The 23,366-nt window shown below is 45.7% G+C and overlaps 1 protein-coding gene across 5 annotated transcripts; it reads right to left on the bottom strand.

Moving 5' to 3' along the window:
- Positions 1-3,885: 3,885 nt before the first annotated feature.
- Positions 3,886-22,835, bottom strand: SNUPN (snurportin 1). Of its 5 annotated transcripts, none has more exons than XM_042988346.1 (10): positions 22,687-22,834; positions 21,071-21,134; positions 19,533-19,695; positions 17,718-17,865; positions 12,051-12,155; positions 11,734-11,830; positions 9,523-9,620; positions 7,612-7,689; positions 5,924-6,004; positions 3,886-4,476 (listed from the first exon to the last, which is right to left on the bottom strand). In XM_042988346.1, the coding sequence occupies exons 3-10, from the start codon at positions 19,688-19,690 to the stop codon at positions 4,156-4,158; spliced, it is 1,086 nt and encodes a 361-aa protein (XP_042844280.1). In that variant the 5' UTR covers positions 19,691-19,695; positions 21,071-21,134; positions 22,687-22,834; the 3' UTR covers positions 3,886-4,155. The 5 variants fall into 5 exon arrangements, with proteins under 5 accessions (XP_042844280.1, XP_042844281.1, XP_042844279.1 ...); XM_042988347.1 differs by lacking the exon at positions 22,687-22,834 and adding an exon at positions 22,392-22,641; XM_042988345.1 differs by lacking the exon at positions 21,071-21,134.
- Positions 22,836-23,366: the final 531 nt, after the last annotated feature.

Raw genomic sequence — 23,366 nt, 5'->3', positions numbered from 1 at the left:
ATGCTTTTTCCTTTTTTAAGTTTATTTATTTATTTTGAAAGAGACAGAACCAGCAGGGGAGAAGCACAGAAATGGAGAGAGAGAATCCCAAGCAAGTTCCACACTGTCAGTGCAGAGCCCAACGTGGGGCTCAAACCCATGAACCGTGAGATCATGACCTGAGCTCAAATCGAGTTGGATGCTTAACCTACTGAGATACCCAGGACCCCTGGGGGAGGCTATTCTTAATTCGTCTTCACTACTGCCAACCTCTCAGCTCTCCCAGGCCCTTCTTGCCTCTGCCTTGCAGTGGACCCACTGGGGAGGGAGCCCGGGGTAAGTCACAATCAAATCAAGACCCAAGACCAAACTTCTCAGGACTTGGTGGGAAACAAAATTTTTAAATGAATTTGGTTCTTTTTTTTTTAATTAAAAAAATTTTTTAATATTTATTTTTGAGAGAGAGACAAAATGTGAGTAGGGGAGGGGCAAAGAGAGGGAGACAGAATTCCAAGCAGGCTCCAGGCTCCAAGCTGTCAGCACAGAGCCCTATGTGGGGCTCGAACTCATGAACTGTGAGATCATGACTTGAGCTGAAGTCAGTTGCTTAACTGACTGAGCTACCAGGCACCCCTCTGTATTTTTTTTTAAAGAGAGAGAGAGCAAATGGGGGAGAGGGGCAGAGAGAGAGAAAGAGAATCTTAAGCAGGCTCTACACTCAGGGTAATGCCTGAGGCAGGGCTCGATCTCACAACCACGAGATCATGACCTGAGCCAAAATCAAGAGTTAGACACTTAACCAACTGAGCCCCACCCAGGCGCCCCTTAAAATTAGTTCTGTTTTGATGTAAAGACTGGGTGTAATCACAGAATCCTAAGACAGGGCAGAACTCAGAAATCAGTGAGTCTTACCAAAGCAAGCAGTCATACTGTTGCCAAAATCTCAAGGCTTTTCTCTACTTTTCCTGCCCTACATATCAGAAGGCATAAAACAAATGACCACATCTGCTTAAAAATATGTATTGTGAGGTTTTTACTCATTTCCTTGCTGGAAATCTATAGCTTCAATCCTGAAAAGTTTTCAGGTTGTCCTTTTAGGCACATTCACAGAACCACAGTTCATATTCTTAGAACTCTACAGTATATTCAACCACCCATTAGCAGTCCACCACATACCTCCACTCAGCCTCCTCTCCAGGGTCACTACTCTATGCAGTAGAGAAGAGAGGGGCTGTCCCTCAGACTGCCTTCTCATTCCAGTTCATCATTTCATTCACCCAACCAACACTAATTAATACAAGTGCCAGGCACAATGCCAGATGAATAAGACCAGGTCTGTGACCTCAAAGAACCTGCAATCTAATAGAGGGAGTACATAGTAACGAATTTAACCTTGCTCAAAGGGAGGGTAGCCTTTGCTCTTGGTAGCCTTTGCCCTTGGCTCCTAGAAATAAGCTCTAAGCCTTTGGAATGTCCTAAAAAAGTGTTTACCTGGGGGTCTTTGGCCACACTAGACAGTCTAGCAATGTGATTGGGGGGAAATGAGGACTTTGGATCATGTGTTATCAGCTAGACCTCTGGAGAGGCTAGAGACTGGGGTCAGCCAATCAGGTCTATATGACCAAGTCCCAGTAAAAACTTTGGACACCAAGGCTCAGGTCAGATTCTCTGGTTGCCAATACTCCATGAGTACCATCACACACAGTACCCAGGAAAGTTAATGCTGTCCATGATTCCCCTGGGAGAGGACAACTGGAAGACTCGTACTTAGAATTTTTGGGACTCTGCCCCATACATTTCTTCCCTTGGCTAACTAATCTGTTTCCTTTCACTGTGACAAACTCTACCTGTGAGTATACCAGCTTTCAGTGAGTTCTCAGTTCAGTTCAGTGAGTTCTCAGCAACACCCTCTGCCTTTCTGAGGACAAAATAAATGAATTCCAGTGGATTCACTCTCTTTGTTCCTCTGCTTAAGATACAGATGCTTGGTGAGGAGCATGTGATTGGCCCATCTTGAGTCATGAGCCTGATGTTTGGCTAAAGGAAGGCAATTCCCCGAGATTATAGTCCCACCCACCAGACCACACTGCATGGGGAAGAGATAATTCCACAAAAAAGAAACTGGTTGCTGTTCAGAAGGGTGGCCAGAAAACTAATATCCAATCACGACAACTTATTTACACGACCATCTTTGAAACAGGTGACAGGAGGTAGTTTTATAATTCATAAGAAATATGACCAGAAGACACATTCTATTCAGTGATTGATAATATTGGCTCCTTGGTTAAAAATAGAAGGGGCACTCCTCTAAGATACATCCTTTGATCTATCATTCAACAATATCAAGTTGTGCGTGGTGATAAGTTTGGCTGGTATGTTCTGTCTCCCAAGAATGTCCTTTGAGGAAGCAGCCTCTCCAGACTGCTTATTTCTGAGCAGAGCGCGGCAAAGTCTCTATGACGCTAGCTAATATGCACAGCTCCTGAAATGATATAGTTGGCCTGCTAAGAGTACAAACTAGAGACTTCCTTTGGAAGATCATGTAGCATCTAGACAGCCGACAACATGCTTCTTGGCAAGAGGAGCACAATGTTCCTATTGCAGAATTGACCCAAATTCAGAAAAGAGTTTATTGATGTAGGCATGCTTAAATCTGCAGCCAGCAGGATCATGGTGGCGGGGGTGGGGGTGGGGGTGGGGGGGACAGTTGTCTTCTTTCTCCGATTTTACAGAGTCAGCTTGAGCAACTCTGTAAGAGCCCAACACTGAGGCAAGTTCCACTGGTGTGCTGAATTTGTGTAATCGGGCTCTACTTAACCACTTCTGCCCAGATCTGTTCCCAGAATTAATCAACACAAAGGAACAACTGCTAGTCAGACAAGATCTGACCTGCATCCCTCCGAAATTTTGTCCACAGGACACTAGTACTGCTGGACTAGAATAGTGAAGTCTTTTTGTCCAATAAAAGAAGTCCTAGAAAGGTGGAAAGCACTGTGAGAAGCAGATCGAGGCCACAGGAAATGGGACACATTTCCTGAACACACAGCAGAAACGAATTGGTTAGTTTCAGATACTATCTTCCACTGCCACAGCTGCCAAAGAGCCTACTTGACAAATCTGAATGGATCTGGCCGGCTCAGAGCTCTTCCATGACATCAAATCTAAAACCTCTGCAGAACACACAGGCCCATCTCTCTCTTCAGCCTCCTCCTGGGCAGCTCCCCAACCCTCGTTTAAACTTGAGCCGTGCTGAACCTGCTTCAGGTCCCAGAGGGAGTCCTGCCCTGCTCTGGAGGGTGCAGCTGCATACCCTGCTGCCTGTGTGAGAAAGTCCCGCTCTCCTGTCTGCAGAGCCCCTTCTGTCCTGCTCAGAACCTCAGTTCTGCTCCAACTTCCTCTATGGAACCTCCTCTGCTTTCCCGCCCCAAGCTCTATGCATCTTTCAGCCCTAAAGCAATGGTCTCAGCGTCCTGCTGGTGGGTGTCTTTCCTCACTGGACTGCGAACTCCTCAAGGGCAGACACCAAGTCCTGTCCCTATAATTCTCTACATCACGGGGGGCCTAGCACAAGGCTTATCTTCTGGAAGGCGCAAATGTTTGTTGAAGTTGTGAATGAACTCCATTTGCATTTTATCTCTGGCAGTGTCTAAACCAAAGAAACTCACACTTCTCAGAAGAGGAAACATATTCAAATACCAAGAACTGCAGTTCCTGGTAAGACCTTTTACAAAATGACGTTACTAACAGCAGCAACTGGAAACTCAGCAGAATGCTTAAGTGCTAAAAACAGTGCAATGGGCCAAGACTTGAACAGTCATGGTTTAGGTAGCCCGGGTTGGGGCGGGGGGAGGGGGAGGTAGGGGAGGGTCATGGCCATCTAAAGTTTTAAGAATCACAAACACCTTCTTTCTTAAGAATTACATATATTTACATTGTAGATATCTGGGATACACTTTTCACAGGAGTTACTTCTCAAATCCCAAATCCATCCAATCTGGAAACCGCCCTCAACTGTCTGAGCCAGCATTTCAGATAGGAGATAAGCTGTTTCCAGCTGGAGTGGCTTTGGAAAGTCCACTCTAAAATGAAGTCACCTGTTTGTTGTCATTGTCCTCCTTCCCAGCCTTCCTTCTGGGACCAAGCCCCATCCTGTGACTCCCCAAGGAGCCACCCTGTTTAGTTTTCCATGAGGCTCCCGGGGGGGTCAAGGCCATGGGGAGGGCTCTTCAGCTTGGGGGTAGACAGGTGTTCCAACTCATAGTGTCCACTCTCAGATGCCTTGTGTGTGACTTTCTCCTTCATGCCTTCCTGGCTCCTCTTGTGCTCAATAATCTGCTGGAGCTGCTGCCCAGCATATTCTGGCTTGGTGGTCAGTGGGCCAGCTGGCACGGCTACTCCAAGAACATCTGACACCATGTAGGGGCGCAGCCAGCCCACAAGAGGAGTGCTTCCAGGGCTGTAGTGGGTCTGCTTGTGGTAGAAGAGAAGTCCATCTACCTAGAAAAGGGGAAATCAGAGACCAAAGTGACTTCTGGGGCCATGTATTTCGAGGAGAGCCTATGCATATGGGGGCCGCTCTAATGGGCCAACTCTCTTTCCTGGATCACTGCCAGTGGAAAAAGAATCCTTGTTTCTCACACATGCAATTTCTCTAAATGAAGAAATGACCTAGAAATCTAAATTTTAGAAAATAAAAACATAAACAGCACTTTCCTGTTTACAGGGTGCTTGCCTACCCACTACTTCACCCTCTTACCCACCATTGAGGGTGTTTAAGATGGCACTAGGGCTAGCTCTGGGGGCCTCCCCCAAAACCCAGGCAGTATGAAGCACAAATTCAATGTGAACCCAGGTCTTCTGTCCCCAGATCCCATGTACTTTTCAGTACTCAGATGTCTCTGTAATGGGGAATGTTCTCCACACAGGGCACAAACCAGGAGAACTGGACAGGCCCCTCCAAGATGCTGGACTGCTGAACACAGGGAAAACAGGCTGTCAAGAAGCCCTGTTCCCCACACCATTGTTGGCTGCCTGACCTCCCCCTAAATTATCTGCAAGCTATGTTCTGGGAAACTCAGTTTTTCTCAACGGGAAGACCTCCTACAGTCCCACATTTTCTTTTCCGTGATTCAGTGACTCATCTCTAAAAAGCATTTATTGTCACTGGGGCATAGGGTTATAAATAAAGATGGTGTTCTTACCACCTTCTTAATTGACTCTCAGAAATGAAGGCAACTCAGCCTTTGCCATTTCCTCATTTGGGAAGCTGTGATCCTTTTAACAAAATTATATCAAGCTCAAGCAAATACTTCTGCGTGACTAGGCAGAATTTTAAAGGGTACGATGGGCAAAGGAAAGTCTGTGTGTTGAGGCTGGAGAGGATAACTGTAGATTCTGAGGATGATAAAAGGTTGCTGAGAACTGAGGAGCTTCTAGAGACATGAGAATTTTGGTGCTAAATCGAGAAAGTTCTGGACAAACCAGGACAAGTTGGTCACCCTGCCTCCACACCACTGTTCAGAAAGCACTGCCATCCCCAGCCATCATTTGCTCTTGGGAGGAAGGAAGGATAAGGAGTTTGAACCCCTGTGGTCTGTCCGTCACAGGAGCTCCCAACTTTACAGTCAGCTATGGCAGCCAGGCTTGTGGCCGAAAACAGGCACCCCAGAAGGACCTAGGAATGGAAGCCTTGTCCCTCCCTGGGTCCCCACCTCTCCACCTGTAAAATGAGGGACACAGACGAGCAGCTTTGGCATTCTGATGTCTCTAACAGAGCAGAGCTGAGGCTCTGAAGGGCAGCGGCACATCTTTTTCCAGGAATCAGCTTTCAGCCCTTTCTGATGCTTTGACACAGCAAAGTCAGAGGATATCCTAAGACATTGGGTAACCAAGCTCCCTGTGTCCTGCAATCCCATCAGAGCAATAAAGACAAGGCTTGTGTTACCTCAAAAGGGAAATCCATTGACAGCACCTGACACAGGCTCTCAGGGGTACAAGGGAAATTCTTTAGTCCTACAAATTTAAACTAAAATATAAATTACAACAAAGAATTAGCACATGTTACAAATAATATTGGTTCTAGCAAGTAAAAACTGTATCAGAGAAAAAAAGTTCAGTCTCATCCTTCCCTACCTCCCCTCCCCCACCATATTACTGGGTTGGAGGTTCTCAACCTTGCTTTATCCACAAGAATCATCAGGGAAGCTCTTAAAAATCACTGAAGCCCATGCCTCACTCAGAGATTCTGGCTGAATTGGCCTGGGATGGGTCCCAGGCATTTTTTTTTTTTTAAAGCTGTCCAGTTGAGTTTAACACACACCCAGGACTGAGAACCAGTGTCCTGTGCTAGGTTTAGGGGTTGTATGTTATTTTCGCAGCCATATGACAGTCCTACAGAAGGGCTAGAGAAGCCCCTTCCACATCAGCAAGGATTTTTAGACTGAGCAGTATAATAAAGTGATTAGGACTAAAACTCTAGTAAGTCAGATTGCTTGGGTTTGACTCCCAACTCTGCCAATCATTTCATCTGTATATGCCTCTGCTTTCCCATCTATAAAATAGGATAATGAAAGTATCTACCTCATGGGGGTTGTTGCACGGGTTCAATGACATAATACACGTAGAGTGCTTAGAACAACATTTCAGAGAGAGCAGCTCCTATGTTCCCCTTCCTCAATGCATGTTCTCCCAGGACCTTACCGATAACATCACTAGATACTGACCCCATTTATTGTCCTGTAACTGGTTATCCGATTGCTTTTAAAAGTGTTGCACAAAGTACAATCAAATGCCAATCTACAGGTGTTTGCTAATAAAATGCCCTGAAAATAGCTGTCGCATATTTAATCAGAGTGGATAGCAAAAGCACTTGGGCTTTCATCCTGGACTGTGGGATGTTGGGGAAGGTAGTCCCTCTCTGAGCTTACACTCTCATCTGTGAAAGGAGTCAGCTGACTAGATGAGGTCATTCTCAGCTCACATACAAGAGCAGAAGTTCTCAAAGTGGACCAGCAGTGGTCCACTGTGGACCAGCAGTACCAGCATCACTTGTTACAAATACAAATTATCAGGCTTCACCCTAGCCCTACTGAATCACAAACACTGGTGAGGAGGGCCCAGGCATCTACGTTTCACCAGGCTTCCGGACGCTGCTGACGCACGTTACAGTTTGAGAACCACTGTACTGGAGTTCTAGATAGCATTATTCGAGATAGTATTATTCTAGATCACATTATTCTAGATAGCATTATTAATAATTATAAAATAATTAGCATTTTATACAACCACTATTTATTAAGTGTATACCATAAGTATGTTAAGAGAACCTGCACATTTGTATCACTTGGTTCTTAGAACAACTCTGTAAAGTAGGTGTTATTAACCCTATTACACAGATGAAGAAACTAAGGCTATATGAAGTCAGTAACTTTGTTAATTGTTAGTTAACGTTAGTAATTGTTAAAGCCAAAACTGGTTCAGATCTGGATGGCTGTTAAGCCCACACCCTTCCCATTATGCCATGCTCCTTCAAAATTAAAAAGATAAGTCCATTCATAATTATTATATTTAGATAACAGACCAGTCCAAACCAATCCCCATAGAGAATCCAGCAATCCTAACACCAGGCCTTACGGGATTGAGCTTGGTTTTCTCTCCCAGTCCTTCTTCTTCTGGTAACTTTGAATGCATCCAGTAGAACCGGAAATCAGTCTGCCACAGAGGAGGGAAACAGAAAGATGAAATGCTGCTCACATCAAATGATGATGTGAACAAACACACTCCATCCGAAATAGTCATGTAGTTTATGAAGATCTAAGCTCTTCTAGCATTGATCTCATGTCTCTTCAAACACTGCCATAAGGTCAGAAAGATACTTATATAAAATTTTTGGAGATTTTTTTTCTTAAAATCCAATAGGATTTTTAATGGTAGTAGAGCTGATCACTGATCACTGAAGGCCTACTATGTGGCAGGCCCCATACTAAGGACTTTACACACCCTGATTAGTACTCAACCACCCTCTGAGAGCTGGATTACCATCATCTCCATTTTACAGGCGAGCACTCTGAGGCTCAGAGGGATTATATCATTTGCCCACAGAAAATACCATGGGTCCCAGGACTCTAACTCCAGAGCACATTATGTTAGCCTTTGTTTTATTTTAATTCTGAGGATTAGAAGCTACTATAGAGTTTTAACTTCTCATATATACTTCATTCTCTGAATTACTGGTATGTACCCTTCTGTAGCTATTTAGTACCTTTTGTTTCTTGTCCATTATTTTGCTTTTAAAAATTAAAAGAACAACAACACAGTTATTTCTATATATTATAGAAATATAGGTAGTTTTAGTTACCAAATTTATAAGTTGTGCATACATGTTATGAAACATCCTTCAACAGAATTAAAGGAAAATATGCTCTAGATTGAATTTATGAGATCTGAGTTTTAGGTGTGGCTCTGCACTTGAGCAAGGTACTTACCATCTGTAGCTCTTTGTTTCCGTTCCTGTACGATGAGGAATGACAACGGTACTCACCTTATAGAGTTCTTGTAAGGGCTTCAATGAGATAATGCTCACAAAGTGCTCAGCAGTACAAGCCTTGGCTATTATTGTTACGAATTCAGCAGCATTCTTTGGAAAATCATGCTTTGGCTAACGGCTATGGAAAGAGGTAACCTACAGTGACAACCCATGATTCTCAGACTTGGGCCTGCACAAGGATCGCCCGGAGCTCATTAAAACATGAGTTGACCCCAGGGTTTCTGACTCAGTAGGTCTGGGAACTTGCATTTCTAACCACATTGAGAACTACTATGATACACTAATTGACAGGGAATACAAAAAATCACTACTATAAAACTGGGACGGTGACAGGGCAGTGTTGGGAGCAGAGATGGAATCTGAGGGGCTGACCTAGCCTTACTCCGATGACTGCTACTGTCACTCCTAAGAATCAACAATCTCAGAAAAATGCTGGCGGAAGGTGACGCTTCGGGGAGAATATCGGGGCCCCTTTTCACTTGGAAAATCTCCTTCCCGAGCAGGCCCCTCAGAGATTCGAGGCTTTCTGTTAAACCAAGGAGGCCCTGCTGTTTTCAGGGTCAGGATGTGGTTGTGAAGCAGTAGAGATGGCCAGAGACTATTTGATGGTGACTTCATTCTACCTTCTCTTCCTTGTGCCACCTGCACAGGTACCATCCCTGCTGCCCACGGTCCTCCCCACCAGCAATCCTCCCACACTCCAGAGAGAGTGAGGGGGTGGCTGCAGCTTCTACAGAGTCCCAGCCTGCCTCTCCACTCCATTTCTCTCTTTTCTCCCCTCAAGATTTGCTGTACTTCCCTTAGTTCCTCCTCCTTCTTTTTTTAAAACAAAGCTAATTTAAACACACTCAAAGAGGCAAGGAACATTAGATAATGTTCTTGATATACCACATCCTGTGCATACCAAGAAGCTGGTCACGTACCAAACCCACATGCTGGGCCACTTTCCCAGGAGAGGAGAAAATAGGAGAAGACATGAGGAGACTATCAATCCCTACCTGGCAGTCATAAAAAGGGTGTCCCCGCCAGCACATCACATCCAGAACATAGTAGGTCTGGTTCACCTCGCTGTAAATGCAGTCCAGAATGGTGTAGTCTGGGGACACAGAGCAGAAAGTCACTACAGGGTTCCCTTTCCAATCAGAGTTTCTTAGGGAGAAAGTTCTTTATGGCCCTTTCTTTTTTTATTTTATTTCAATTATTTATTTTGAGAGAGAAGGAGAGAGAGAGAATGCAAGTGGGGGGTGGGGGAGAGAGTGAGGGAGAAAGAGAGAATCCCAAGCAGGATCTGCACGGTTAGTGCGTGGACTCACGAACTGGGAGATCATACACTGAGCCAAAGTCTGACACTTAACCGACGGAGCCACCCAGATGCGCCTTCACAGCCCTTTCTCGCTCCTGGGCAGGTTAAGGGCAACTCGAGGTAGGACAGCATGAGTGGGATCAAGGCAACTCTTAAGCCAGGTGGGAATTTTGAACTTTTATTTTCTGTATTTAATTATTTATTGACTTTAATGTTTATTTATTTGGAGAGGGTGGAGGAGGGGCAGAGAGAGAGGGAGACAATAGAATCCAAAGCAGGCTCCAGGCTCTGAGCTGTCAGCACAAAGCCCGACGCAGGACTCGAACTCATGAACTGTGAGATCATGACTTGAGCTGAAGTCAGACGCTTAACTGACTGAGCCACCCAGTGGCCCTATTCTGAACTTTTCAATAAACTGGAACATTTACTCACCTTAGAAAAACTCCAGTCCAAAAGGCAAGTAATCTTCCATTTGAATTTACATGCCCTTTTGAGTTCCTATTGTAAGTACTATGATCTGCGTGGAATATTACCTGTAAGTGATTCTTGCCTTTAAGGACCTTATAATCCAGTGCTCGCTTTGGCAGCACATATACTAAAAACCTTACAATCCAGTGAAGGAGATAAGATGATCATAGAGAAGAGAACTGAGAGCTGAGCTGTACAACACGACCTAAGAGCAACAGGAATTCCGGAGGAGCGAGATCAGAGCAGCAGGCGATGCTGCATGGAAGAGATGGTATGTGAACACAGTCTTCTGAGATCAGAGGGTTAAAACAATAGGGTAGAGGGGAGGTGGGAGGGCATTTCAGGCTGGAGAACTGATGTGCCATGAGCAAAGGTGTAGAGGTGAAATGAACATGGTACATGTGGGAAGCAGGGAGGCAAGCCAGCTGAACAAAGCTAGGAGTGGGTATATCGCGGAGGGGAAAGACATGAGGATGGGTGAACCAAGGCTCATGTGTGAGAGGTTCTGAAAGCCAGTAGAAAAGTCTGGGCTCAGTACCAAGCACACGAGGAACCACCGAGGGAGCCTGAGCATGCAGAAAAGAGAGCAAGCCTCAGGCCCAGCTCTGCCACCTTCTCCGTGAAGGACAGTGAGCAACTTATTTAACCTCCATGATCTTTGTCTCCTCAGCCGAGCTCAGGTTAGAGGGAGAGGCTAAGGTTTGAACGATGATACAGGAGAAAATATAGGAGAAAAGGGAATTTAGCAGGAAGCCCCAGCAACAGTTTATTATACTTTACACTCAGCGTTCTGAGGGACCTTTTCCCTCAAAACTGCTCGGGTCACCTTGTAATGGATGTCTGTGGGAAAGGTGTGTTGACTTTAATCCAGGGATTTGTTGCCCAGTCGGCCTCACAGGGCTGCATCTATTCTGCAACTGAGGAGGCCTGACCTTGAAGAAGATAGCCTGAATCCAGATATACAGTTTCAAAGGTATGCTTTCAAAGTGAGTCTTTAGAGGCCCCCGGGTGGCTCAGTTGGTTGAGCACCTGACATTGGCTCAGGTCACGATCTCACAGTTTTTGAGTTCAAGCCCCACATTGGGCTTGCTGCTCTCAGTGTAGAGAGCCTGCTTCAGATCTTCCGTTCCCCCCTCTCTCTGTCCCTTCCTTACTCCTACTCATACTCTCACTCTCAAAAATAAATAAAACATAAAAAAAAATTTTAAAAAGTGAGCCTTTAAAATACATAACCAAGGAACTTCTACTGTCTTTCATGAATTGTAAAACTTAATAAACAGGGGCATCTGGCTGGCTCAATTGGTACAGCATGTGACTCTTGATCTCGGGGTCATGAGTTCGAACCCCTGTTGGGGGTAGAGATTACTTAAATATATATATATGTATTTCAAAAAAAATTTTTTTTAAACTTAATAAATAGATAATTTTATGTAGGTACCTTTTGCTGTCGCTGAGTTTTGCCTGTTGCCTCCTGGCAGCAGGGAAGAAAACCTGTTGACACGGTAACCACTCTTGGTGTAGGCACTGGTAAAGCCCTGTGTGGGAAGTTACCATTCCCATTAGGCATCAGGTCTCCTCACCCTCTTGCCTCACAATCTGCAGGTATCATCAGCGCAAAGATGGCTCTCGACAAATCCCTCCTGCAGAAAAGCCTTTCAATCCCCATGCCAGGTGTAGATGAGGAACACGAAGTGCAGAGAATCCTTCCCACTTACAGACTAGGCATGCTGGTATAGGGAGGGGGCCACTACTCACCCTGGAGGCCACGATCAGGGCTCTTTTTCCAACAGGGCACACGACCACAATCCATTCCTGCCCCAGATCTGAAGGGACGTCAATCAACCACTCAGACAGCATCAACTGGGAACACCAAAAAATGGCGTTAAAAATCAACAGGGGTGGGGTGCGTGGCTGTCTCAGTCTGTGAAATATGCGAATCTTGATCTCAAAGTTGTGAGTTTGAGCCCCACGGTGGGTGTTGGAGATTACTTAAAAATATATATATATATTAAAAAGAAAAATCAGCAGCGGTGTGCTGCTGCGACATCTGCACCAACAGAAAGTTCATATCCTATATATATAAAGTGAGAATACACGTAGGCTGACAGTGGACCTGCACCCGCTTGCTCTTAGTTGACTTGTCTCAACTGACACTGACTCAATGGAGGCTGCGTGAACTTCACTGTGAACTTCAACTTCTCTCCTCATCTTCATTTCCTGCATCCATAATTCTTACTACCTTGCTTCCTGTGTCTGGGTGACGGGACCCTCTTCCTCATCTTACTTTGTCCATCTGCCTGCCGCTCTCATAACTATTATGTTCTAGGGGCTATAACCTCAGAGATGAATAAGGTCCCTGACCTTGAGATGCTCTTAATCTAGATCATTTCTCAAACTGGTGACCCCAAATACCTTACCAAAAGATTTTGGGAAAACTGCCTTAAAAAACGGGGGTGGGGGGACACGGGTGGCAAAATGAGTCTGCAAAGATGAACTCTTCCACTCATGGCTCACAATCCCTCCCATCTACACAGAGACTGGCCTATCAACTACTCCCTCCCACGGAATCTCTCATCTCTCCTTCCCCTTGGCCCACAAAATGCTCAAGCCCTAATCATAAAAAACAAAACAAAAATGAAAACCTTTAATCACTGCATTTCTGTTAAACTATTCCACTTTCTCCTTTTTAAAACAACTTTATATTTCTTTTCTTTATTTAAAGTTTATTTATTTTGTGAGAGAGAAAGCACGAGTGGGGAAGGACAGAGGGAGAGGGAGAGAGAATCCTAAGCAGGCTCCACACCGTCATCACAGAGCTTGACTCAGAGCTCAAGCTTATGAACCACAAGATCATGACCTGAGCTAAAATCAAAAGTCGGACACTTAACCGATTGAGCCACCCAGGCGCCCCAACAACTTCATATTTCTTGATGCTGCCCTCCCGCCCACTCTGACACCCTCAGTCCAGATTTGCAGCTCTGCCAACAGCCCTGCCAACAGCCATCAGTGACCTCCTCTCTCTCTTCCCTCTCCCCCACCTTATCCTCCCGGCTCCACTCCTGGTGTGACACTGCTTGTCACCACCTCTTTGTCCTCCTTGACGCATGTTCCCTTAGCCCCATGACACGGTGCTATTCTTTTTCCTGCCAAACATTCCTCCAAATGCTCCCCCAAAGCAATGTAGAGAATGTTCAGGAGGCTGTTTTAGGTTTCCCTTCTTTTCTCTTAGATGCTGCCCCACTGGGGCTGGACCGCATTATGTTTGCAGTCTCACCTGCCATTTCTGAGAGGACACCTCCTAATTCTCCTTCTTTTTCATTTCCAAATTGCTTTCTTTTCCTCCAGACCCATATTTGCACCTGTCCAGGAGGTATCTCTTTCTCTGCTTGCTCTCTCTGTACCTTAAACTCAATGTACCCAAAACAGGATTCACTGCCTTTGGTCACCCAAGTACCTTCCATCCCTGAAACCCCCCCCTTTCTCTTTCTACATCCTGTAGCCCTGTTAATAGCAACACCACTCTCTGTTACCGAATCTTAAACCAAGGCGTAATCAACACTTCCTTAAAGAATGGTACTGCTACAACACCAAAAGCACAAGTGACAAAACACAGGAGCCATAAATAAGACTACACCAAAATTTAAAACTTTAGTGCTGCCACTGATACCAACAGCAAAATAAAAAGATAACCCACAGAATGGGAGAAAATATTGGAAATTATGTATCTGATAAGAGACTTGTATCTAGAATATATAAAGAACTCTTACAACTTAATGATAAAAGGCAACCCAATGAAAAAGGGGCATAGACATTTCTCCAAAAAAGATATACAAATGGTTAATAAGCATGTGAAAACGATGCTGGATATCATTAGTCATTAGGGAAATGCAAATCAAAACCATGAGACACAACTTCACACCCACTAGGGTGGCTCTACTCACAAGGATGGACAATATCAAGCACTGGCAAGGTGTGGAGACACTGGAGCCCTCATACACGGCTGGTGGAAATGTAAAACATTGTAGTCACTTTGGAAAACAGCCTGACAGTTCCTCAAAATGTTAAACACGGAGTTACCATATGACCTAGTGATTCCATTTCCAGGTATATACCCAAGAGAAATGAAAACATATCCACACAAAAACTTGTGTGTGAATGTTCACAGAAGCATTATTCACAATAGCCAAAAAGGGAAACAACTCTAATGGTCACCAATGGATAAATGGATAAACAAAGTGTAGTATATCTATACAATAGAAAAGATTTTTTTAATGTTTATTTATTTTTGAGAGAGAGTGAGCACAGCGGGAGAGGGGCAGAGAGAGAGGGAGACACAGAATCCAAAGCAGGCTCCATCCAGGCTCTGAGCTATCAGCACAGAGCCCGACGTGGGGCTCGAACTCATGAACCCCAAGATCATGACCTGAGCCGAAGTTGGATGCTTAGCTGACTGAGCCACCCAGGCGCCCCAACAGAATATTATTTGGCAATAAAAAGAAATGAAGTTCTAACACATGCTCTAACACAGATGAACCTTGAAAACCTTATGCTAAGTGAAGAAAACCAGGCAAAAAGGGTACATCTTGTATGATTCCATTTATATGAAATGTCTAGAAGAGGCAAATCCATAGAGAAAGAAAGTAGATTACTGATTGCTAAGGGCTGGGGGAAAGGAAGAATGGGAACTGATTGCTGATGGGTATGAGGGTCCTTTTTGGGGTGATGAAATGTTCTGGAATTAGATAGTGGTAACAGTTGCACAGCCCTGTAAATATATTAAAAACCACTGAATGTGTCAAAACCCTGTAAATGTGTGAATTGTATGGTATGTGAATTTATCTCAAGGCTGTTTAAAAAAATAGTACCTAATACTTGTGGGGCTCCTGGCTAAGTATTTAGGGTATACTATCTCATTTAATCCTTCTAACAATCCTATGAAATAGTACTGTAAATATCCTCATCTACAGATAAGAAACCAGAGATTTAGAGAGGTTAAGTAACTTGCTTAAGGTCAACAAAAAGCCTGGCTTTGAGGTCAGGTCAATGTGACGTCAGAGCTTAAACATTTAACCACTTCTCATATTGCCTCTTCTATCCAATCTACTGTTAAATTCCATCTGTTCAACCTGGCAATACTTCTCATATTCATGACCTCATTTTCTTTACACCTTCACTGCCTTCAGCACTCATCATCAGATGGTTTTAGCAAAGTTAAGCTCCCTACTACAGTCTCTCTCTTCCAGACCCTTTTATATACACTGATGGGCATGTCATACAAAGTCTCAACTCTGTCCCTGGCTCAACAATTCTTGGTGGTTCCCTGAAATCTAAACCATAGTCTAGGGGGACCTGGGTGGCTTATTCAGTTAAGCATCCAACTCTTGATTTTGGCTCAGGTCATGATCTCATGGTTCATGAGTTTGAACCCCAAGCAGGGCTCTGTGCTGACAGTGTAAAGCCTGCTTAGGATTCTCTCTCTTCCTTTCTCTCTCTGTCCCTCCCCTGCTCATGCTCTCTCTCTCTCAAAAGAAAACAAAACAAACAAAAACCTTAAAATCAGTAAATAAATAAATAAATAAATAAATAAAGTCTAAACTCTTGCACATATTTCTTTGTTTTTAAACGTTTATTTATTTTGAGAGAGAGAGAGAGAGAGAGAGAGAGAGAGAGAGAGAAGGAATCCCAAGCAGGCTCCTTGCTGTCAGCACAGAGCTGGACATGGGGCTCAAACTCATAAGATGTGGGATCACGACTTGGGCCAAAATCAAGAGTCCAAAGTTCAATAGACTGAGTCACCTAGGTGCCCCAAACTCAGGGCTTTTGTACTTCCCAGAATGAGTCATTTTTAAAGGATGTAATCTTTTCTAAAGGTGTAATCTCTCCACCTAGGTGGGGCTCAAATCCATAATCCCGAGGATCAAGAGTCATGTGCTCTATTGACTGAGCCAGGCAGGCACCCCTCCTGCACCTATTTCTGCTGTATTCCTTCCCCTAAGCCTATGCTGCTCTATCCTTACTGGCCTGCATACTGCTCTCAACACACCATATACTCCTCCCACCTCAGGGCTCTTGTTCATCCTGTTCCTGCTGCCTGGAATGCACCTCTGCCTATCAATGTCCTACTCATGCTTCAAACCTGCCTCCTTGTTCATTAACCTTTTCCTGATTTCACAACCCTACTTCCTTCCCTGTTGGAAGTTAATCTCACTTTCTTGTAGCAAAAACCACAATCTCCACTTATTTCGGGAGCACAGGGCCATTTCTGGCCCTTGTCTACCTTCCCACACACAGCCTAGCTTAATACAGGGCAGGGCCTTCAACAATGCTTGCTGAATAGAACTGAACTATACTCTGTCATAAAGGATGTTATCCATGCTGTAGTTGGGGCACAGAAAGAAGATGGGAGTGTGTGCACCCAGAAACCATATTCTAAAGGTGGGAAAGGATTCTGAGGTAACAAGACACTTGGGTTATAGAGAGAAGAATATAATAGAAAGGTAGATGCCCAATCCCACTTGGACCGATACCCTGCCTTCTAGAATACCTGGACTGCCTGAAGCACTGAACAGTTTCCATGCCTGCTTCTCCTATGGCTCCACAAACCACACCAGTTTCTTTCTGCAACCTACAGGCCACTTAGTCACGTTTGTTATAGTCAGCCGTTGTTTTACGGCCTCAACCTTACGTAGGCCAATTGGCTGGCTGGGGTGGCCATGCAGGCTCCTCATATTCAAGGGCAGCTGTACTTCCCACCTTGCACCATCTGAATGTGAAGATCCAAGACTGGCATGGTAGTCCCCTGCTTGGGAAAGACGACCAACCTAGGAGATGGAGTGGGGGCAGTGCTGGACTGGGCAGGCCTGATCCGGAACCGCTTTACAGCTACCACTAAGAAATGACAAGTGCATGCAGTCTGTTAGTGTATCAATAGCTCAGAGGTCTTCTGCAGCAGGCCGGCGGCCTTTGGTTATCGTAGGGTGTAAATGTTCTCAAACCCACCAGCCACAGCCTCCCTCCGTGACCCCCAGTCAGCACATGGCACTGTAAGCCATCTCTTTCCCTAGTCCATACACTTCATGCACAGCAGCAGCTTCTTTGCTATCCCCATTCCTTTCTCCCGTCTCCTCCTCGTCTTTTTTTTTTTTTAATGTTTACTTTATTTTTGAGAAAGAGAGAAAGAGAGAGAGAGAATCAGTGGGGAGGCGCAGAGAGAGGGAAACCGAGGATCCGAAGCAGGCTCCGTGCTAACAGCAGAGAGCCCGATGTGGGGGCTTGAACTCATGAACCTCGAGATCATGACCTGAGCTGAAGTCAGATACTCAGCTGACTGAGCCACCCAGGTGCCCCCTCTTCCTCCTCTCTTTATGGCAACATTTCCTTTAGTGGGATTTGACCTGGCCTCACATCCTCTGGACTACTCACTTGATTAGCATAGCGTTTTGGTAACTTCTTGCCAGTGTCAACGTCCATCTCTTCATTATCTTTTTTATCATCTTCTTCCTCACTCTCCATCCCTGTCCAGTCATCTTCAGCCAGTCGTCTGGCATGGTTCACGTAATCCAGCCGCTTGCTGGAGGAAAGAAGGCACAAGGACAGGCCTTTATGTCTCATAGGAAGACCCCCTACAATGTGACAAGTTTAGCTTAATTCAAAGGCCCCAAGTTCAAGAGACCCTGGGGATTCTAGTGGAAGAGATGGTAGATTTTCCTTCATAAGGCTAAACTAGTCATGGCCCCCTCACTGGTCCTAGATAGGAAGCACCCTCTGAACCCACTCAGCCTTCCTCAGAATTTCTTAAAAACGGGCAAAGTAAAACGTTGAAAGGAATTTTCAAGGTTCACTAGCTGGAAAAGCCGACCCCACTCCCACCCACCCCATTCCAGACTCCCACACCTCTACCCAGGTGAGAGCTGACACTTTCCTGCCTGGCAGGCATCTAGTCCAAAGGCCCTGGGTGATTGAAGAGAAGAATCACTGAGACATGGTGAGGAGTTTAAAACAAGGACCACTTCTGGGATTTTCCAACTTCCATAGCTTTCTGAGGAGCGGCCAGGCCTTCTTCTAGTTCTTATCTAACTTTCAAAACAGGCCTCTTAGCTTACGATTTAATCTATCTTTTACTTGTTTTTGCTTTATTGTTATCCTTCTCTCTTTTGAAAAAAACTACGTATTCTAGAAAGCTTGGGCAATTAGTTAAGAAAGAATAAGAACCGTTTGGAACCTAATTGTTCCAAAGTGATCTGTAGATACCTCGTAACCTCCTGCACTTGGTTCCCTCAATGCTAAGGCAAGAAATCCACTACGGAGGCAGTGAGACCAGCTCAGCCAGTTCTCCTCAGATACTCTCAGACACATGAGTTCTTGCACATTCACGTGAGGGTGCACACCAGAGAGGCATATGAAAGCACGATGGTGTTTTAATTCAAGAATAAGGAAGGGGGCACCTGGTGGCTCAGCTGGATATGCATCCAACTCTGTCTCAGGTCATGATCTAGAGGTTCATGAATGTGGGCCCTGCGTTGGGCTCTCTGCTGTCAATGCAGAGCCTACTTCCTCTGTCCTCCTCTCTCTGCCCCTCCTCCCCCATCCCCTCTTTCGCTCAAAAATAAATAAACATTAAAAAAAAATTAGTTCTTTCTAATCCTCTATTCCTTATTACCCAGAAAAGGCCTGTGTTGTACTCAGAATACAAGGATAGGCCCTGATTTCAGAGCAGCCCAGCCTCAGACACTCCTATCCTGCTCTCTTCCCCTGCTTGCTCATCTTGGCATTGAGAATTAAGTGTATGGAAGACATTTCCTCAGATTCCCTGTGGAATTATTTGTATTGAATTCTCAAGGGCTCCACGGAAACATTCGGGCTGAAGGCAGACAGGAAGACCACACCAATGCCAGGATTCAGAGTGCAGAAGCCACACAGGGAATGTGGGGAGTGGAAGTCTGGGTGTGGCCTTCCCAAGTCCCTAAATCGCAAAGCTCAATGCTGCTGCCAGGGAAAAAAGAAAAATTTAACCAAATAACTGAGCTTTTGCTTTCAAACTTCAGCCTTTCCCTACGTCTTCATCTTTTCCTAAGCTCTGGGTATAAAGGATGTCTACCTCTGCCAGGATTTACCCCTCCCAACCTCATGGGCAAGGTGTACCTACTAAGGGTCTACTTCGAAGAAACAAGCCTAGAGCCTCCTGATTGGAGGCTCCCAGCCTGGAAAGAGAAAGCAAAGAGTTAAAGCATCCCTTACGATTTCTGCAGTTCTAATAGTCGGCGGCGCCGCTCACTCTGCTCCAAGGAACTGTACTTGGACTTGTACTGGGACAGGCGGGGGTGTGGGGCAGCTGTGCTGTTCAGATCTTGAGACACAGAAAAGCTACTGGCCAGGGCTTGACTCAGCTCTTCCATCTTCCCTACAAAGGAAAACATAAGAAAATGGTTCATTCATTTCATATCACCTCCTGTGTACAGGCAGTTATGATGTAACATGATGGCTACATTCCTAAAAAAAACTCACTTGATCCAAAATCACAACTGTTTCCATGGGGAGAGAGGAAGTTAAAGGGTAAACGAGTTATATATGAGCATAACATTAATTCCTGCAGATATTTCAATAATTATCATCTTGATAGCTCTCAGTGTACCGATATAAACTTATATATACATCAAGACAAATCAAGTTCACCCTGCTAACTTTTGCTTTGTCATTCATCACCATTAGCCCGTCACTAATTTCTTTTTACCATCATTGATGTCCAGTGATATGATCAAGTACCTAATTTTTTCCTGAGTAGTTCTAAATAGCCATTACTCAATAACTTTTAATATTAATATAACTTTTTAAAAAATGCACACATTTTATTTTATTTTATTTTAGAGAGAGAGACAACGGCGCGAGCAGGGGAGAGGGCTATGGGAGAGAGAGAGAATATCAAGCAGGCTCCACACTCAATTCAAAGCCTGACGTGGGGCTTTGATCCCATAGCCCTGAGATTATGACCCGATTCAAAATCAAGAGTTGGACACTTAATTGACTAAGCCACCCAGGTGTCCCTATTTTATTTTTTTAAGTAAGCTCTACACCCAATGTGGGGCTTGAACTCACCACAAGATCAAGAATAGCGTGTTCCACCAACTGAGGCAGCCAGGCACCCCTCTAATATAACTTTCCCTTAAAAAAAATTTTTTTTTTTTAATGTTTATCTATTCTTACAGAGAGAGGCAGAGAGAGGGAGACACAGAATCTGAAGCAGGCTCCAGGCTCTGAGCTGTCAGCACAGAGCCCGATGTAGGGCTCGAACCCATGAGCAATGAGATCATGACCTGAGCCAAAGTTGGATGCTTAATTGACTGAGTCACCCAGGGGTCCCTCTAATATAACTTGCTGATGCAGATTTTACCCAATTGTTGTTTAACTTTCTAATAAATGCCAACTTACGTTAGAAAATTTAGCTCCAGGAGAAATACTGGTCCTGGGCCCTTACAGCAAGACAAGAGGAGCCCCAATCCCAAACCTGGCAGTTGCTTTCTCATTGTATATTTTGTTTTGTTTGTCTGTTTGTTTGTTTGTTTGTTTGGAGTGGACAAAAGGAAGGTTTCAGGGCTACCTATGTAGGACTCACTTGTCAAAGAGCTAGATGTAGAAGGCTACCTACCAGTTAACACCAAGGTGTGTGAAAGACTGATATGTGGTACATTTGGGAGATGGAGTAGATTGGAGACAGAGTACCCAGGTGTGCCCTAAAGAATGGGAGTAGAGAGAAAGAGGTGAATTCACACGTCACTCACCTTTCTGTGAATGAAGGTATGAAGGGCATAGGAGCTTAGCTAAGGGTTAAAGGTGTGCCTCAGACTGTAAGAAAAAAGAACATTTAGGAGAAATCAGACTCACAAAGCTGGGCTGGCCTAACCCTTTAGGTGTAGTATAAATCAGAAGGCATCCTCAGTGCTTAAACTCCACCCCAGGCCAGGTCCCACTGCTCTGAGCACCAAAACCAACAGGTTCATTCCAGAGCCTCCATGGTTAATAACAACATTATGGGTCTCTATTTGGCAATGAATTACTTTCCATTGCACATTTGAAGTCAGACCCCCCCCCCCTAATTTGCAGCATTTTTTTTTTTTTAATTTGAGAGGAACTTAAAAAAAATTGTGGTTAGAAACTCATGACATAAAATTTACCGTCTTAACCATTTTAGGTTACAGTTCAGTAGTGTTACGTACATTCACATTGTTGTGCAACCAATTTCCAGAACTCTTCTCATCTTGCAAAACTGAACCTCTATCCTCATTAAACATGAAGGGAACTTTTTCTTAAATTTAAGATTGACATATTACTGGTATGGTTTTGAGGTGAATCTTTTTTTTTAATTAAAAAAATTTTAATGCTTATTTATTTTTGAGAGAGAGAGAAAGAGTGCAAGCTGGGGAGGGGCAGAGAGAGGGGGACAGGATCCAAGGCAGGCTTCACGCTGTCCTCGCAGAGCCCGATTGTGGGGTTCCAACTCACAAACCACGAGATCCTGACCTGAGTCAAAGTCGGAGGCTTCACCGACTGAGCCACCCAGGTGCCCCAGTGAATCTTAACATACATGTAATGCAACCAGGGTGGCCATTTGTGGTTGAGCTGGGTGATGATTACGTGGGATTCATAATGGTATGCTATTTTCCGTATTTTCCTGTACTTGTGTACACGTCTAAACACTTCTTTAACACAATCTTTTAAAGAATTCCTGATGTCCTCGGCTTGCCAAAGTAATGACCAAATCTGAAATACACTCATTAGGCCTTGCCATGCTTTTATCTTGGTGTGGCCTCCCGTTCCGCCAAGAATCACAAAATCATTACACACGCCTTGGATACTGGGGCGGCCCTCTGTATCTTTGTGGCAGTTCTTGGCGGGCTCCTGCTCTTTCAACCCATTCCTTGGATGGGGCTGCCTCCAAGGGTCCTGACCTTAGCCCGGGTGGTCTCAGCCAGACTCACGCGCGTCCCCTACTGCCTCTGCCGCCTCCTCCTCCCCCCTCCGCCGCCCCCGCCTCCCACTCCCCAGGCGGGGATCTATGCCTCCACTACTGCTTCCACGGGGTTCCAGCCCCGGGGACACTACCTGCTCCACTCGGTCCTCCTCCCCGCCACAGCCCCGCATTGCCTTTCTCTAGGAGCGCGGCCCCCTAGGCCTTGCACGATTCGCCCCTCCCCCACAAAAAGTCCCTGAGGGGTCCTGGCCCGACAGCCTGTAACAGAAGAGCGGCAGCGCGCCCAACGGGAGCCTGAGCCTGGCTTTGCCTCTCCAGGGGACGCCTCGGGAGTCCAGGAGTACCAGCCGGCCAGAGGGAGAAGCAGCCGGGCGCCGAAGGGCAATTCGGGAGCCGGCGGGGCCCAGGCTCGAACCCAGGACTCACCAGGAGGAGGTGACAGTTCCAGGAGCCGCGGCCACTGCTGACGGGGGCAGACCAATCAGCTGCTCAGGGAGGGCCGGGCCCACCCTTTTGGCCGCTGCCGCGCCGCCGGGCCCACCCGCCGCGGGCCGGGAGTTTCCGGCTCCGCCCACCATCGTGAATTCCGGGAGTGCAGCCGCCGTCCGGTCGCTCGCGGGCCGTTATTTCCGCCTTCACTGGCTGGCGCTTTTTCGGTTGGCCCAGGCAGGGGTCCTTTTGTGATGCACTGTTCGGGACCATTCCTGCCCGGTGACTTGGCCCTGCCGAGGCCTGACCACAAGCTCCTCGGGGCTCCTTTCGCCAACCGGAAGAACCCCGATCTCGGGGCTGGGCATTCAAAGCCCTCCAGGCCCTGGGTCCTGAATCTTCCCCCAGATCCGCCCGCTTTTTAGGAGTACAGGCAGTCCGCTCTCTCTCCTATGCCGGCAGTGCCGGCTGCCTGGACGACACCCCCGGCCCCCGACTCCTCACACACCCGTCTCAATTAGACATTCCCGTCCCTTTCGCTGTTACTACACCGGCGACATACCTCAATTACAGCCCGTTTGCTCAGTTTGGGAGTCTCTTTCCTACTCGGCTGTGGGCATGGCAACGGCAGGGACCTGGCTTGATTGCTGCTTAAGAAGGCAGCGTCTGGCACAAAA

The sequence above is a fragment of the Panthera tigris genome, chromosome B3 (genome assembly GCF_018350195.1).
Source record: "Panthera tigris isolate Pti1 chromosome B3, P.tigris_Pti1_mat1.1, whole genome shotgun sequence".
Lineage (NCBI taxonomy): Eukaryota > Metazoa > Chordata > Mammalia > Carnivora > Felidae > Panthera > Panthera tigris.
Note: the sequence above shows the minus strand (reverse complement) of the source record. Positions and strands in the feature narration are given on the sequence as shown.